This window comes from Manduca sexta, unplaced genomic scaffold (genome assembly GCF_014839805.1).
Source record: "Manduca sexta isolate Smith_Timp_Sample1 unplaced genomic scaffold, JHU_Msex_v1.0 HiC_scaffold_57, whole genome shotgun sequence".
Lineage (NCBI taxonomy): Eukaryota > Metazoa > Arthropoda > Insecta > Lepidoptera > Sphingidae > Manduca > Manduca sexta.
The window spans coordinates 410,891-426,832 of NW_023595374.1; the positions used below are offsets into that span (position 1 = coordinate 410,891).

Here is a 15,942-nt window from a genome sequence, read left to right on the forward strand (position 1 = left end):
GTATTGTAATTTATTATTTAATTAATCGATAATAAAATATATTCAAAATTAATACTTCAAATTTGTTTTAATTTTTCCTTATTATATTTTAGGATTATATATTAAAATCAATATTTTTATTTTCGAAGATTACCTAGAGTAGCTGCTTATAACTCCATGTGACCGATATTGGAACGGTGACCCAGGAGAAATACGATGCTGGAATATTTATCCGTTATAATATATGACGAGAGAAAAAAAAATATACTTACAATAGGTGGTACCTACTAGGATTTATAAATTGTATCGTGCTCGACGAAGGATAAAATACAATGTTTATGATAGTACCTACGCAATGCACACACGCAGTTATCGCAAACCCATGTATGTTTTACCTTTCGATTATCTTTTAACTGGATATTGTTATTGAGGTGTAGTGGTACTGAAGGGAAAACTCGAGCTGTAAATCATTTTCTTTTTATTATATACGATCTGTGCTTCGTTTAATGCTGTGTTACATGAAATTGTTATTTGCTGTCAGCCACAATAGTAGCTCAACAAATTCAAACCTAGTATCACCTATGCGTTACGTTTAATTTAATTGTTTACATTTTATTTTATTCATATGTATGTAAAACGTGTGTTTATAGTTTATAAGCCAGTACAGTAGTAACCGCACAAATGAGTTGGCTCATTCGTTAGGCATAAATACCAACCTGAAAAACAGAACCTTGCGCAAGTTACTCTGTAGCAGCAGATACCCTGTGGGATCCGTACGTAATTTAGCGATTATGACCGAAGTGATACTTATAACTTGTGCATTTGGCGCCTTCTATATCGTCTCCTAGTGTTATTCCTAGATGGCGCTAGTTTTAATTTTACTTCATTTTTACATAATTACATTGTACGTGTGTAAACATTATTATTTTCGGCAACCTTTTTTATCCTGTTAAGATAATAACCTAACTGTTGTAACGTCTACTTAAACTTTCTATCCAACCGGATATACCGCAGACGCGTAAGTACACGATCAATAGGTACCCCCGTATTAGAATTACAATCAATAAAAATCTTTCATACGGGTAATAATAAATATATTTAATTTATATATAGTGGAGACTCGATGATCCTGTCCTCTGTTACCAAGAGATACAAATACCCATGAGAGTTATATGATACTTTTTATAAATAAGCATTAACGCGGACCGAGCCACGAAAAGAATAGTGTTAATAATGATTCATATGTACAAAAAACTCTTTTCTTTAAACATTCAATTTTATCCCTGTTTAGATTAGTAGCATTAGTCCGGTTAATCGAGTCTTCACTGTAATATTACTTTGCATACATAATTACGAGTATAGACTTAAAGCTATCAGTTGTCAACGTTTCCAGCGGTAGCCACCAAACAGACTCAATACAATGTGGTGGAACCAGTTTTTGCGCTTGATCTCGCGCTCGTATTTCGCGTCTGTGCGGAACGCGCGCCACTCTTCGCGCTTCTGAGAGTCTTTAGGTCCATAAGTAGGCTTTTTGCGGAATGATCTCTTTACGGTCTGTAACAATTACAAATACAATAACAATTTTATTATCTCAAAATTCTAGTGGCCAGAATCTATTTAGACTGTGAAACTACATTAAGTCCTCAAATTGAATCCACGACTGCCAATAAAAAATGGTGTAAGTTTGTTTTACTTAAACAAATATAGGTACTTAACTATATTCGTTATTTAAAAAGTGCTCAACATAGTGATAGGCGCAGTACTTCTTAAATTACAGTATCTACTAAAATTCGCTTGCTAGAGAATTCTTGCACTTCTACGCATTTGTACAGACACGTACACGTACAAAAAGGAAAATGTTTGCATAGTGTTAATATGTAGGTACTAGGTACAGTAATTTTTGTGAGGTCCAGATATTAATTAGACCATCCTTAATATCGTTTGATATATGTCACATCGATGTAGACTTGCTAAAAAGAACTGAGTAACCTTTTATTTTTAGACAGCCCAATACTGCAAGAAAGCGCTACAGCCGAAAATAAATATTCATTAAAAATCATAGTTTCGTTAACTTATGTATAATATGACTTAGGTATCTTCTTTTGTTAAGAACATTAAAATAACATTCAAGCAAAAAGAATAAGCGGCGATAGCCTAGTTGGGTGTAGAACGGACTGCCGAGACGAATGTCCGCAGGTTCAAATCCCAAGGGCACACACCTCTGACTTTTCTAAAAAATCATGTGTGTATTCTTTGTGAGTTTATCGTTCCCTTTAACGGTGAAGGAAAACATCGTGTGGAAACCTGCACATCTGAGAAGTTCTCTATAGGAATTTTGAGGGTGTGTGAAGTCTACCAATCCGCACTAGGCCAGCGTGGTGGACTAAGGCCTAATCCCTCTCAGTAGTGAGGAGGCCCGTGCTCAGCAGTGGGCAAGTATATAATACAGGGCTGATATTATTATTATTATAAAAAGAATTGTATCGCATCTTTAGAATAATTATAATCAGTACCACTCGTAGTACGAATCTACCTAAACGTTGGGGCGTATGCGACTACACTTAATAAATTTAGAACAAAGAAAAAAATGTCTATGTTCCAGTAAAACCTACTAAAACATAGACTTTCTATAATTGATTGTTGAATAATCAGCATCATTGGCTTTTAACAACTACGTGACATCACTGACATGGTTAAGTAGGTTTCATTGAAAATTCGAGTCCTGATGTGCACCATCGCGCCGGTGACTTCTCAAACCGATTCGAGTCGGAAACATACGATCGCAATTTTGGCAGCAGGTTTATATATAAATATCTATCTTACAATAAAAATTCAATTAAACTTACCTCAAGCCAGCTATCTGATCTATATTTCCAGAATGTTAATCCCATGAAAATAGGAATCAACGCAATTCCTGTATATTGCAGAACATAACCGGCAACTGTAAAAACAAATTGCATAAATTAAATGGTAGTCAAGATTTGACTTCGATCCAATAAAATATTATAAATTAAAAAGGAATCATTAAGTTACTGTGGGTCGGAATTTTAAAATTGATAAAGTACTAAATAGCTCGCGACTAATTACGTTCGATCTATAACCTTTTTCCGAAAGATAAGTCCCTTTCAGAACGTTTCTGGAATATTTTTTTTTTCATAATTTGCGAGTTGGGCGCCTCCTTTATAAGCGAGTATTACAAATAATGATTCTACGACTTTTTTTTTTAAATCTTTATTTAAAGAGCTTGGTCGATATTTCGCGACTATGTCGCTCCAATCTACGACTTTAGTGTGACAAAAAATTTGAAACTACTATTATTTACATGGCTTAATTGAAGTTGCCAAGTTTTTAAACGGTGAAGCATGAGGTACCGGTGCATTTCTTGACATTGATGGTGGTTGGTAGCATTAATTTCTTCATTCGTACTCTACATGATAACTCAAAACACTTTACGCGAAGTCATCCAAAATTAGCAGTAGCGAAACGATTCAAAAACACATTAAATTATTTTTTAAAAACATAATAGTTTTTTTATTGTATGGTTTTAAAATTGAAATGATATATATAAAAAGCGGCGATAGCCTAGTTGGGTGTGGAACGGTCTGCCGAGCCGAATGTCCGCAGGTTCAAATCCCAAGGGCACACACCTCTGACTTTTCTAAAAAATCATGTATGTATTCTTTGTGAATTTATCGTTCGCTTTAACGGTGAAGGAAAACATCGTGAGGAAACCTGCACATCTGAGAAGTTCTCTATAGGAATTTCGAAGGTGTGTGAAGTCTACCAATCCGCACTAGGCCAGCGTGGTGGACTAAGGCCTAATCCCTCTCAGTAGTAGAGGAGGCCCGTGCTCAGCAGTGGGCAAGTATATAATACAGGGCTGATATTATTATTATTATTATATAGAGCAACTAATATAAGCTTGACTTTTTGTAACATAATTAAAATAAACACACGAAGCTTCGCGTAATACATAGAGAAGAAAGTTATAGAAAAAGTACATACTGTATGCTGCTTGTGGGTATTGGTAAACACCGCCAAACAGTAGATCATCCGTGGTGACGAGTGCGTAAACAAAAACGACTACCATCATGATCGGAGTTATGATTCCCCAGCAGATTCTCCAATAAAACGAGGTTTTTATACCCAACATAAACTCGACATCGAGGCATAAATTCTCCAGGCCTTGGGGATTAGAAATTATACATATTGTAATTATATAATATAAAGGGGTAATTAATTATCCTCTATTGTATATAAAAAAAATATAAGACTTATGTGCAATAAAGAATTCAAATAAAATATATATTTATAAAAAGAATTAATATTTTGTATCTTAATATATCAAATCTAGGGCGACTCAGGGCGGACGGTAAAAGCTGTGCCCCCTTAAAAGACTGACGACTAGTATGGTCGCTCAGGTTTATGATTAAGGTAACTTTATTTATATAAAAAGTTAATTATAATAAGGTAAAAATGAGGGCACACTCACAGCTGTCTCAAATTTGAATGTGCTATTTTAAAATCTCACCATATATCCAGAAGACACCGATAGTTTCAGTAATAGCAGCAAACAATCTCATGAATGTACCTCCGTAATAGTCCACGAGTTCCAATATGTACTGACCGCCCTAAAATCGCAAAATATGACAGTTTCATTTTCGTTTAAAATTAAATTTGAGAAGACACAACGTGACTGAAAATATATTTTTTACCTTGACTTTACATAAGAAATTGATATAGGCAGAGAGGGATTTTTTTTTAATGGAACAGCTGCATTATCAGCCGGTGTCTTTGTAACGATATACAACCTACCCCTGGTCTAATGACTGCAACCGACCGGGGAAGGGCGAAGGAAGAATGGAAGATTCTCAGGACGGTAGTAGACATGGGCGCCGCCAAGATTAGTTTCACTAATTTATTTCTGTGCAGGGGGGTGCACATGCAACTACTTGCACCCCTTCCCGGCGCCCATGGTAGGAGGGGAAAATGGTTAGGATAAGTTCCTGGGAGAGAATTGACATAAATTAGGGATTCGATCGTAAAAAATTATCGAAATTATTTTCCAACAGAATTTAAAATTTATAAAGTCAAATAAAGGTAAATGGAACAAGAACATATTGTCAGATTAATTCTAATTCCGCTGTGTATTTTAATCGACTTTTCTGGAAAGACATAAAACCGATTAATTAAAGAATTATTGGCCTAAATCATTTCGTTAATATGTTAAAATGGTGTTAAAAATAAATATGTTTGTTGATAAAATAAAGATTCATTAATTTCATATGTACATATATTTTTTTATACAAATTATGATAATTATTTGCGTATACGTGTGCGATGTATTTAACAAATAATACGAGTATGTTGGAAAGGTGGCGTAATATGGAATATGCCTTCGCACAAATATTATATTTCTCTGTGTATATAAATATAAGGAAAATTATATTTATATTCACAATATAAATACAATTTAATATTCATACCTCTATAGGTATGCACATTTCATTAATCAGTATAAAGTATTTGAATTTGAATGGTATTTTAGAACAGTGACTCAAGTTGGAAAATCTTAGAATATTTGATATTTTGATTATGTCCTTACCGGCGTAACGTAAATCAGACCAACAAGCAAGCCGACTGTGCAGGTCACGGTAGACATGTAGATTGTTGGCACACGGGGGAACTTGTCCAGTAGTATAGTATTTAATGTGGATAATAAAGCCACACCAGAACCGACGCCTAATACGGCCATCATCAAAAAGAAGAGAACCGCGAAAAGCTGAAATAAAAAGAATTCATACAATAAACTCTGGCCAAATTAATTTACAGAAGAGGTTAGAAGTTTCATCCATGTTTAGTTGTTTAATGAAATGCATATAAGAGCATTGCCCAGTTGTTGCTCAGTATAAACTAGGACGATCGGTGAAATTATTAAATTACATGTCATGAAATAAACCAGTGATATGCAGTGTACCTTTTTCCTGTCATACTTTGATTGTTGATTGATAGCATATAAAAGCTCATTCTATTCTTTACACTATCATCACCAATAGTAATTTAACATCTGGTCCACGCGAAAAGTACCAGCTAAACTTTATGCGGCTAGGTAATAATAAAAGCTTGTCCTAGAGCCAGTTTCATTAAAATTGCGTGGATAACAGATTGTTTATATTGATTTATACCTTAATGCCGAAAGGGAATCACCCACTGTTATCAAATATAAAATATAATATTACCTATAAATTATCTCAATAATTTTAATCATATAAGCTATCGTAAGGACGAATTGTATTAATAGATACTTAATAATGACTGATATTTGTGTTTAATGTGCCAATTTACTTGCGGTAGGAAAGGTGATTGGGCGATCGCGTCTGGGTACGAAATGAAGGCCAGACTGGTGCCGCCGGTTCCAATGACTTGGCCCACATCATCGTAATTCAACTGGTAGGCCAAATTACCCAACACTCCGAATATAGTTACGCCAGAAATCAAACTCGTAAACGTATCCAAGATGGTCACGATCAACGAGTCTCTGAAAATAATATAACATTCATTGATATTATTGGTGCAATAATATGTTAGGCCAGAATTACATTACTGTATAATTTTGTGTTATTACAGTGTATCTTTTATCAGGCAAAGTCCATTTCCCCCTACCACCCAACTAGAGTTGACTGGGCGGTTCCATTGGAGTGTGTATTCCGATTTCCGACACACTAGGCTTTCTGTCGTGGATTCATCGGACTCTAGTGCGACAATAAACAAAATAGTAGTGTAGTTTTGTCAATATTTATAAGATTTTATTAGGGGAATTTTTCATGTTATTAAAATTATTAAGATGCCTCCACACTCTAGTTTATTATTATAGCAAATTAGTAACATGCATTTTCTTAGGATAAATAAATAATAGTTAAATGTAAAACTCATAATCCTTATACACGGGAGCAGTAAAAGTCATGAATATATGACGAACCTGTAAACATTTTGTGAAAACTTGTTGTATGAAGCAAACATGATAAGAGTTCCAGAGCAGACAGAGAGGGAGAAGAATACTTGAGTGATTGCCGCATACCACACCTGAAAAGTATAAAAAGTAAAATTAATATTTGAAAATTGTTGGAATATACATATTAAGCATTCTAGTCTATATTAAGATCTTACCCTAATTTCTAATATCTTGGTCCAATCGGGTGTAATGAAGAAAAGGATACCTTTACTCGCTCCGGGTAATGTAACTGCTCTGTAAAAATAATGAGCAATTTACTAAATAAGTAACAAATCCTTGCACAGAAAAGAGATATTATATTAACAGTTCCGTTCAAAAATGTATATCTTGGTTTATGATAAAACTGAGCTAAAACTCAAATACAAAACATAAATAAGTACATATCCTCTTTATTTACATACTAGCTTTTGCCCGCGGCTCCGCCCGCGTTATGAAGTTTTTCAGGCTAAAGTTTTCCGTTATAAAAGTAGTAGTTTCCCGGGAGCCTATGTTCTTCCCAGGGTCTCAAACTGTCTCCATGCCAAATTTCATCTTAATACGTTTAACACATTCAGGCAGACAGATGCAGCGGGGGACTTTGTTTTATAATATATTTTTTAGAACTTTTTAAGAGGAATAATCCCGTTATACATCATTGTTGCATAATTTTAACCGTTTATGCAGCGCACGCATGGGAAACTCTCAAAACTAATAAATTGTCCCCATTTTTGCAACATGTTTCATTACTGCTCCGCTCCTATTGGTCATAGCGTGATGATATATAAATTAAAGCACTCCACAAACAAAGGGCTATTCAACATAAAAAGATTTTTTCATTTCGAATCGGTAGTTCCTGAGATTAGCGCGTTCAAACAAACAAACTCTTCAGCTTTATATAATAGTATAGTTTTTGCCCGCGGCTCCGCCCGCGTTATAAAGTTTTTCAGGCTAAAGTTTTCCGTTATAAAAGTAGTAGTTTCCCGGGAGCCTATGTTCTTCCTAGGGTCTCAAACTGTCTCCATACCAAATTTCATCTTAATACGTTGGGTAGTTTTTTAGTTTAACACGTTCAGACAGACAGATGCAGCGGGGGACTTTTTTTATAATATATTTTTTAGAACTTTTAAAGTGGAACAATCCCGTCATACATCATTGGTGCATAACTTTAACCGTTTACGCAGCGCAGGCAACGGAAGCTCTCAAAACTTATAATTTTCCCCGTTTTTGCAACATGTTTCATTTCTGCTCCGCTCCTATTGGTCATAGCGTGATGATATATAGCCTATAGCACTCCAGGAACAAAGGGCTATCCAACACAAAAAGATTTTTTCAGTTCAAACCGGTAGTTCCTGAGGTTAGCCATTACTGTTCCGCTCCTATTGGTCATAGCGTGATGATATATAGCTTATAGCGGTCCACAAATAAAGGGCTATCCAACACAAAACGAATTTTTCAGTTGAAACCGGTAGTACCTGAGATTAGCCATTACTGCTCCGCTCCTATTAGTCATAGCGTGATGATATATGACTTTGAGCACTCCACAAACAAAGGACTATTCAAACCAAAAAGAATTTTTCAGTTCGAATCGGTAGTTCCTGAGATTAGCCATTACTGCTCCGCTCCTATTGAATATAGCGTGATGATATATAGCCTATAGCACTCCACGAACAAAGGGCTATCCAACGCAAAAAGAATTTTTCAGTTTGGACCGGTAGTTCCTGAGATTAGCCATTACTGCTCCGCTCCTATTGGGTATAGCGTGATGATATATAGCCTATAGCATTCCACGAACAAAGGGCTATCCAACGCAAAAAGACTTTTTCAGTTTGGACCGGTAGTTCCTGAGATTAGCGCGTTCAAACAAACAAACAAACGAACTCTTCAGCTTTATATAATAGTATAGATAGATTTGTTAATTGTTACCTTACTATATGTACGTGTATGTAAATAGAATGTGACCCACCTAATCAACAAAATTAACAATACGACATATGGGAATAACGCTAAGAAATAAGCAGCTTTTCCAGAGCTTTTCACACCACGAGAAACGATTACGAAAATAATAATCCACGATGCAACGAGGCACAATGTTAGATCCCACAGAGGTGTGCCTGAAATAAAAAAATACAGCAATATTAGATATTTGTCATATATACATATGTTTAAAGTGTTGGAACCATTCCTATAAAGTGCAGACAAAAATTTGACTACGACATCAAAAGGCCCGACCGACTTGATAAGCTAGTATCTACATCTCTGCCTCACAGGAAACTATACTGTAGTCATACCCATATCTAGGGCTGCCTTCACCTAAATTGCCGATGCCGGATAAGGACGATAAAAATACCGGACATTTGGGCGAAATATGGATTTTTCCCCGGACATCCCTGGAAAAATATTTTGTTTCCCCAAATATAGAAACATTGTTATAATTTTTTAAGTTTTATTTATTTATATATGCGGATTATTATGAATGAATTTTGAACTAAGATTTATTTCAATTTATGGCTTGTCTATAAAAAAGAAATTTAAAAGAATCCGGATTACACCCAACACACCAGACACTTTTTAAAAACCCCTGTCGGAAGGCCCCCGGGTGCCCCGGGTGCACGGGTTTCTTTGGTCCTAACAAATCCGGGGAAATCCGGACTGATGGCAGACCTACCCATATCCCTATAATCTATTAGGCCGGTAACGCGTCTATTTTTCTTCTAGTATTAGTAGATACCTATAAACGATCAAAGTCGCTATCGTAGGATCAAAGCGAAACTATATTCGCTACCATTTGGCCCGTACCAAATATCAATACATGCTTACAAATTAGATATTTTTATTAATAATTTATTTTACCATCGAAACGTAATTGGCGGTGGAGAAAGTTTATGCAAATTGGGCGTATGTGGATGTCTATTGGTGGTCAGTGGTGACCTACACGATGGTTTGCAGTTTTATGCAATAACAATTTAATTACCTATATAATCACGATTTTTTATATTTTTACTTCTTTCAATTTTAAAGAATAACAGAGTAGTCTTTGAACAGTTTTATTAATATTGACGATACTCACCAATTCCATCGTGAATGCCATCAGACTGGCGTAGGACCGTCTGCCTAAAAAGATATTACAAAATAGTTATTTGAAAACAGAATTTTAGTTTAAAGGAGCCTCACAAAAAATATGAGGGTATAGAAATAAATAATTTGTAATTAATATAAAAAATGCAGTAAAGTAAATAAATTCAGTAATTTATCTAATAATAAATCAGTTTACAAAAATATAAATGCATTAAGTGCGTATTAATATATATATTTCAAAGATACCCACACTATAAGTACTTACTGATACTTACATAACTCTATGAATTGCCAAAAATTACTTTGACCTATTTTTTTAGGTACCTACTTACTCGGTGGTACATGTGTGGGTATGTAGATGTTATCCGTTGTTTTAATGTATTATACCTACCTAATAGATCCTAACCATTCGAGATAACAAAACAGTATGCATGAAAACCTTGAACATAATTCAAATAATTTATTAGAAACGTGATTTACGTTGTTATTTCAAATAAAGAACACTCAAATAATAATACAAAATATGAAAAATTGCAACACCCTTTCATGTACAAACCTTTGTTTGGACTTGTTGATTACATAGTAGGGATCATTGAATTGGAAAAAAGTTACCTGTATAATCGATAATATCTTTTTTTTTCTAAAATGTGTTGTGGATAAATAGATATATACAGAATATTGGCAAAGTCTCGTACGCGAAATGACACACCTAAGATTTCAGAAAGCAATTTCCTTCTTTGGTTCGATAGCCAAGAAAATGTAAAGTATACGGAATTCAGAAAACTCTTAAGTAGAAATACAACGTCATTATTTGCAAATTGTATATTAAGATGAGACAAAGCAAATAAATTAGTTATTATGTTATTTTTCATCTACTTACGTAAAGTAATATTCAGCACTGCTTACAGCTTTTCCACCAATTTCAGATTCGTTTGCGGCATGGCCCGAAGGAACGCAGTTTATCCATTCTGGCTGACATACAGCCCACGGGAGGGTGGAATTAAAACTAACAGCTAAATAGTAAAGGCAGAGAGCTATTATCGAGACGTAATAAGAGAGTACGTATGTAGCACCGAGAGCCTGTGCGTATCCAGTACCTAAAAAAAACATTCAAAATTATAATAATTATTATAAGCGTACGTTAGTAAATCGCAGTTTTTTCACTGAGCTTATTTATGTTCACAGATTAATAAAGAGAAATTGTAGCCAATACGCTGTGTTAGCCTTAAATTCCTATTTTACTGTATCTTCTGTGTATGTAGGACACTGTAAGTAAACTATGAAAGTAATATTGCTTACCTTTCATGGCAGGGGACATGGCCCATATTTTAACACCATTTGAATTACTGAATTGTCCAAGAACAGTCTCCAAGAAATACATAGGTTTACCTATAATTACTAACACTATAATATAAGGTATGAGGAAAGCGCCGCCACCATTTTGATATGCCACAAACGGAAATCTCCAAACGTTTCCTAAACCAACCGAAGTGGCAATACATGACATCAAAAATTCAAGTTGATTATCCCAGTACGGTCTCTCGTTGGCAGCTTTATCTTTATCTTTATCTTTAGCTTTATCCTGGAAAGAAGATTTTATTTGCAATTAAATTAAAACAAATTATGGATTAGCTATATAGGGTAAAATCGGATCATACCGAAGGGATGATTAATACAAAAAAAATAGATTTCCAGTTACTATAAGAGACTAAATATTTATTGATTTCCTTCGTGCAATGTGTAAACATTGATATCAGCGTAAAGTTTTTATAACCTTTGCATTCAATATTTTGGTAATAATACATGATAAAAGTAAGTGTATATTTTTGAGTTAAGTAGACAGTTTATGAAGTAAACTTTATCGTATCTATACTCTACATTGTATAAAGCTGACGAGTTTGTTTATTTGAACGCACTAATCTCAGGAACTACTAGTTTGAACTGAAAAATTCTTTTAGTGTTGGATAGGTTTTTGTACGTGGAAGACTATAGGCTACATATCATCACGCTATGACCAATAGAAGCGGAGCAGCAATGAAAAATGTTGAAAAACGAGGAATTACTTTTAAAAAAAAATACTTTTGAGAGCTTCCGTTGAGTGCGCTGCGTGAGCCGTTAAAGTTATGCAACAACCATGTGTGACGGAATTGTTCCTCTTAAAAAATTTCAAAACAATAAATATATTATAAAACAAAGACCTCAGCCACATCTGTCTTCCTGACTGAACGCTATAAACTCAAAAACTACCCAACGGATTTCGATTAAATTTAGTATGGTGATAGTTAGAGACCCTAGTAAGGAAATAGGCTGCTTTCTATCAAGGGAAAAAATATAGCGGGATTTTTATTCGGGAATCTATACTATTATATAAAGTTGAAGAATTAGTTTGTTTATTTGAACGCGCTAACCTCAGGAATTATTGTTCGAATTGAAAAATTGTTTCAGTGTTGGATAGCCCATTTATCGAGGACGGCTATAGGCTATATATCATCACGCTATGACCAATGGGAGCGGAGTATTAATAAAAAATGTTGCAAAAACGGGAATCATTTATTTCTCTTGAGAGCTTCCGTTGCGCGCGCTGAGTAAACGGTTAACGTTACGAAAGAAATATGTATGACGGAATTGTTCCTCTAAAAAAGTACTAAGCAATCTATATGTATAAAAATGAATCCCTATTTCCCTTGGTCAAACCATCACGCGTGAACGGCCGGACCGATTTCACTATTCTTTTTGTTGTTGTGTTTGTTATTATTGTCAGAAGAAGGCTCTTATGAACGAAAAAAAATCAAAAAATTGCGCGGAAAATTAAAAAATTTAAGAAAACTTAACGACAATAATTTAATTTAACATAACTGTCAGTTGTTTGAAATAATTGTCAGCGATTGATAGAATGCGCACTTCAACTTCATAGTTAGACAGAACAACTTCTGTTTAGCTAGTATATTATAAATAAAAGCCCCGGCGCATCTGTATGCCTGTCTGACACGTTAAACTCAAAAACTACACATCGGATTTAGATGAAAATTGATTTGGAGATGGTTTGAGACCTTGGGAAGAACATTTTCAACTTTCTGTCCCGGAAAAATATATAGCGTGACTTTTATAACAGAAAACTTTAGCCCGGAAAAACTTAATCACGCAGGCGGAATCGCAGGCAAAAGATACTATATAATATAGCGCCTGGGTTTTTTATACTTTTTACATAAAAGATAAAAGGATGAAATGGCTATATCTGATCAGGGTGAAATGAGTAGATTGAATGTATATACATGTCACAAAAATCTTACAAAACTTAAAGAATCACTTAAACAAGAATCACTCAAACTTAAAAAATCTAACTTAAAGTGCCAGTTTGTGGTTACAATACGAATAATATGTAAAACTTCTAGACACATACTACACTTACCTTTCCCTATTCTATGTCTTTCCTTTTGGGGCTGGCAAAGCGTATATTTTTTATGAAGCTTATTAATAAATTTAAAGAAAATAGTTATAAAACCATAAATTTACAAACTGACCATCACTCCCGGTCACATCCGAAAGAGAGTTGGCAGGAGTCATTTTAAAATGAAAATTACGGCACTTATAAAGCTATAATAATTTCATCATCATCATCAGATCTTTATTATAGTAAAGGATCTCTGGTACACTTTTCATCGTTTATTACTATCAAGCTGATTTTTCGTGAGTAGCTTCCTTTTGACTAGACGCCCAAGTTTTTCCTTAAATTTGCGTAGATTACCACTGACATTGTCCTACAAATTACGTGGTATGTCATTTTGGTCCTACGCTTGAAAGTTGTAGTACTAATACTTAATGTAAAAATAATTACTATCAAACTAAATGTTCGAGAATAGCTTCGTTTCAATGAGATGCCCAACAAATTCTATTTTTTTAAATAACCACCATACCACGTAATTTGTAGGACAATGTGAGTGGTAAGCTACGCAAATTTTAGTTAACCAATAAAAAAAATTGCTGGTTAGTAATTATTTTTCATGACCTTGTATATGATACATGTTGGAGAGAGAGGACTACCCAAACCAAATCTTATATTTTGTAGGACAAATATTTTTTCACGTTATTTAGAAAATTATCTCGACAATTAACAAAGAAAAATTCGGTTAGTAATAAATTTTTAAAATTCGTCAAATCAACATATTTTATCCTTGCTACCCCTATTAAGCTACCATTTACCAACATTAGTGTAAGGAAAAACTTGGGCGTCTAGTCAAAAGAAAGCTACTCACGAAAAATCAGTTTGATAGTAATAAACGATGAAAAGTGTACCAGAGATCTTGTACTATTATATACTGTCCCACCGTTGGGCTCGGGCCTCCTCTACTACTGAGACGCACACCGTAGACGGCTGCACGTACAGGGTTCCAATTTGGTACGAGTATTTCTTTTGTGATTTAATAGGCAATATGAAAGGATTTATGGAACTACAATCAGTAAGGGGAAAGGGATTATCGAAGTTTTTAAGGACCTATCTGTATCTTTGAAACAGGTCGCCATAGGGTAGCAAAGTGTTATATTGAGAATCAAGATCTTGGGAGCAGGCCTCAAAATTTTATTTTATACAATAAATAAATAAAAAACTTATCGTATCGAAGTAGGTCTAATTGGCCTATATTTCCACAATAAATATATTACTTTCCGAAAATATTTAAATAACTGATATTTATTTAAAAAGAGAAGCCTACTTAAGCCTAGAGATGAGCTTTCCATATAACTCTTTGGGACTTCTTTTACCCATGACTAACTTCCATTCAAATATTCATCGCCCTATAAACCCTTTTTAGTTTACTATTTTTTTACTTTTGTTTCTGTTCTTGTTTTATTACTAAGTACATATAATTAATCATTAAAGGCGCCTCTTCCATATATATTATTGGGGCTGGATGTGAAATTGGTGTCAATTAAAAATGTTTGAATTCAGTCATAATCTGAGATTGCTTAGTTTGATTAGTTAAGATATTTAAAGTTATAATATCGAAATATATGTTGTTTCATGAGGCCACTGTATTGGAATCTAAGCTAGAAAATGATAAATTACTTACTTTGCTTTCGATTAGCGTATCTGGTGAGTTTTCAAATCCCTTAACAGGGTCCAGACTTCGTGAATTCGCATTGTCAGGTTCGAATCCTTTATTTATTTGGCCTTCATTTTCAATGTCTAAGGCTTTGCTTGGTTCCTAAATATAAGTAAAAGACATTTTTTTAAATAAAACATTGATCCATATTGCACAAATTATTTAGACTAATCGAAAACTACTTCACCATTTCACGGCTGTTGGTGTCTGAACACAACAGCAAAAGTTTTTCGAGTGAACAGAAATAATTCTATTCCATATAAAATTGGCAATATATATTACTCAGATAATGTGCAGGATTAACTAATTTATCAACGATTAACAACGCGTGCCATGTCGATACCAAAGAACAATTACATGTTTAGATAATTATGGATAGATGAGATGTCTCCTGATAAAAATGTATAAATCGTTTTTATTTTATGCATATTAATAACCAATACTTTGAAATTATGAAAAAATAATAAAAATATATTGTATTTCAAACCTCTGTCCACCGTTGCATGAACGGACTTATTTCATAAATAAGTGTTGAAACCGGATCTTAGTCCCTGTATGTCCTATTCAAATGAGTCTACACTTATTATCACTTTATTTGTAAATCACTTTCTTCTTTGTGCCAGTTATCATATTTTTAGATATTAATTTGTCTAAACGTTAAGAGTTTAGACGCTTTAAGCCATAATATTATGTTAGGAACTTTATTTGTATGTGTGTACAAATAAATGATATATAAATGTATTCGCAACTTTAAGTACAACTCAAATAAAAAGTGATTTCCCATGATAGGTACTTTAT

General features: G+C 34.1%; 1 protein-coding gene across 1 annotated transcript; it reads right to left on the bottom strand.

Annotated features, from left to right (window-relative positions):
• Window positions 1-1,056: 1,056 nt before the first annotated feature.
• LOC115441499 (sodium-dependent nutrient amino acid transporter 1) lies at window positions 1,057-15,430 on the bottom strand. The gene is made up of 14 exons (XM_037447072.1): window positions 15,332-15,430; window positions 15,112-15,246; window positions 11,345-11,627; window positions 10,926-11,142; window positions 10,038-10,081; window positions 8,934-9,081; window positions 7,147-7,225; window positions 6,959-7,062; window positions 6,325-6,517; window positions 5,585-5,761; window positions 4,511-4,610; window positions 3,985-4,164; window positions 2,826-2,920; window positions 1,057-1,533 (listed from the first exon to the last, which is right to left on the bottom strand). Exons 1-14 carry the CDS (start codon window positions 15,332-15,334, stop codon window positions 1,360-1,362), a joined length of 1,932 nt encoding a protein of 643 aa, XP_037302969.1. The 5' UTR covers window positions 15,335-15,430; the 3' UTR covers window positions 1,057-1,359.
• Between the last annotated feature and the right edge of the window lie 512 nt (window positions 15,431-15,942).

What these genes read in the sequence shown, in the direction of transcription:
- LOC115441499 (XM_037447072.1), bottom strand. An exon ending in GTCTGATTTACGTTACGCCG is followed by an intron (nt 4,611 to 5,584) that starts GTAAGGACATAA and finishes TTGCGATTTTAG; the next exon opens with GGCGGTCAGTACATATTGGA. An exon ending in GATCAGATAGCTGGCTTGAG is followed by an intron (nt 1,534 to 2,825) that starts GTAAGTTTAATT and finishes TAATTGTTACAG; the next exon opens with ACCGTAAAGAGATCATTCCG.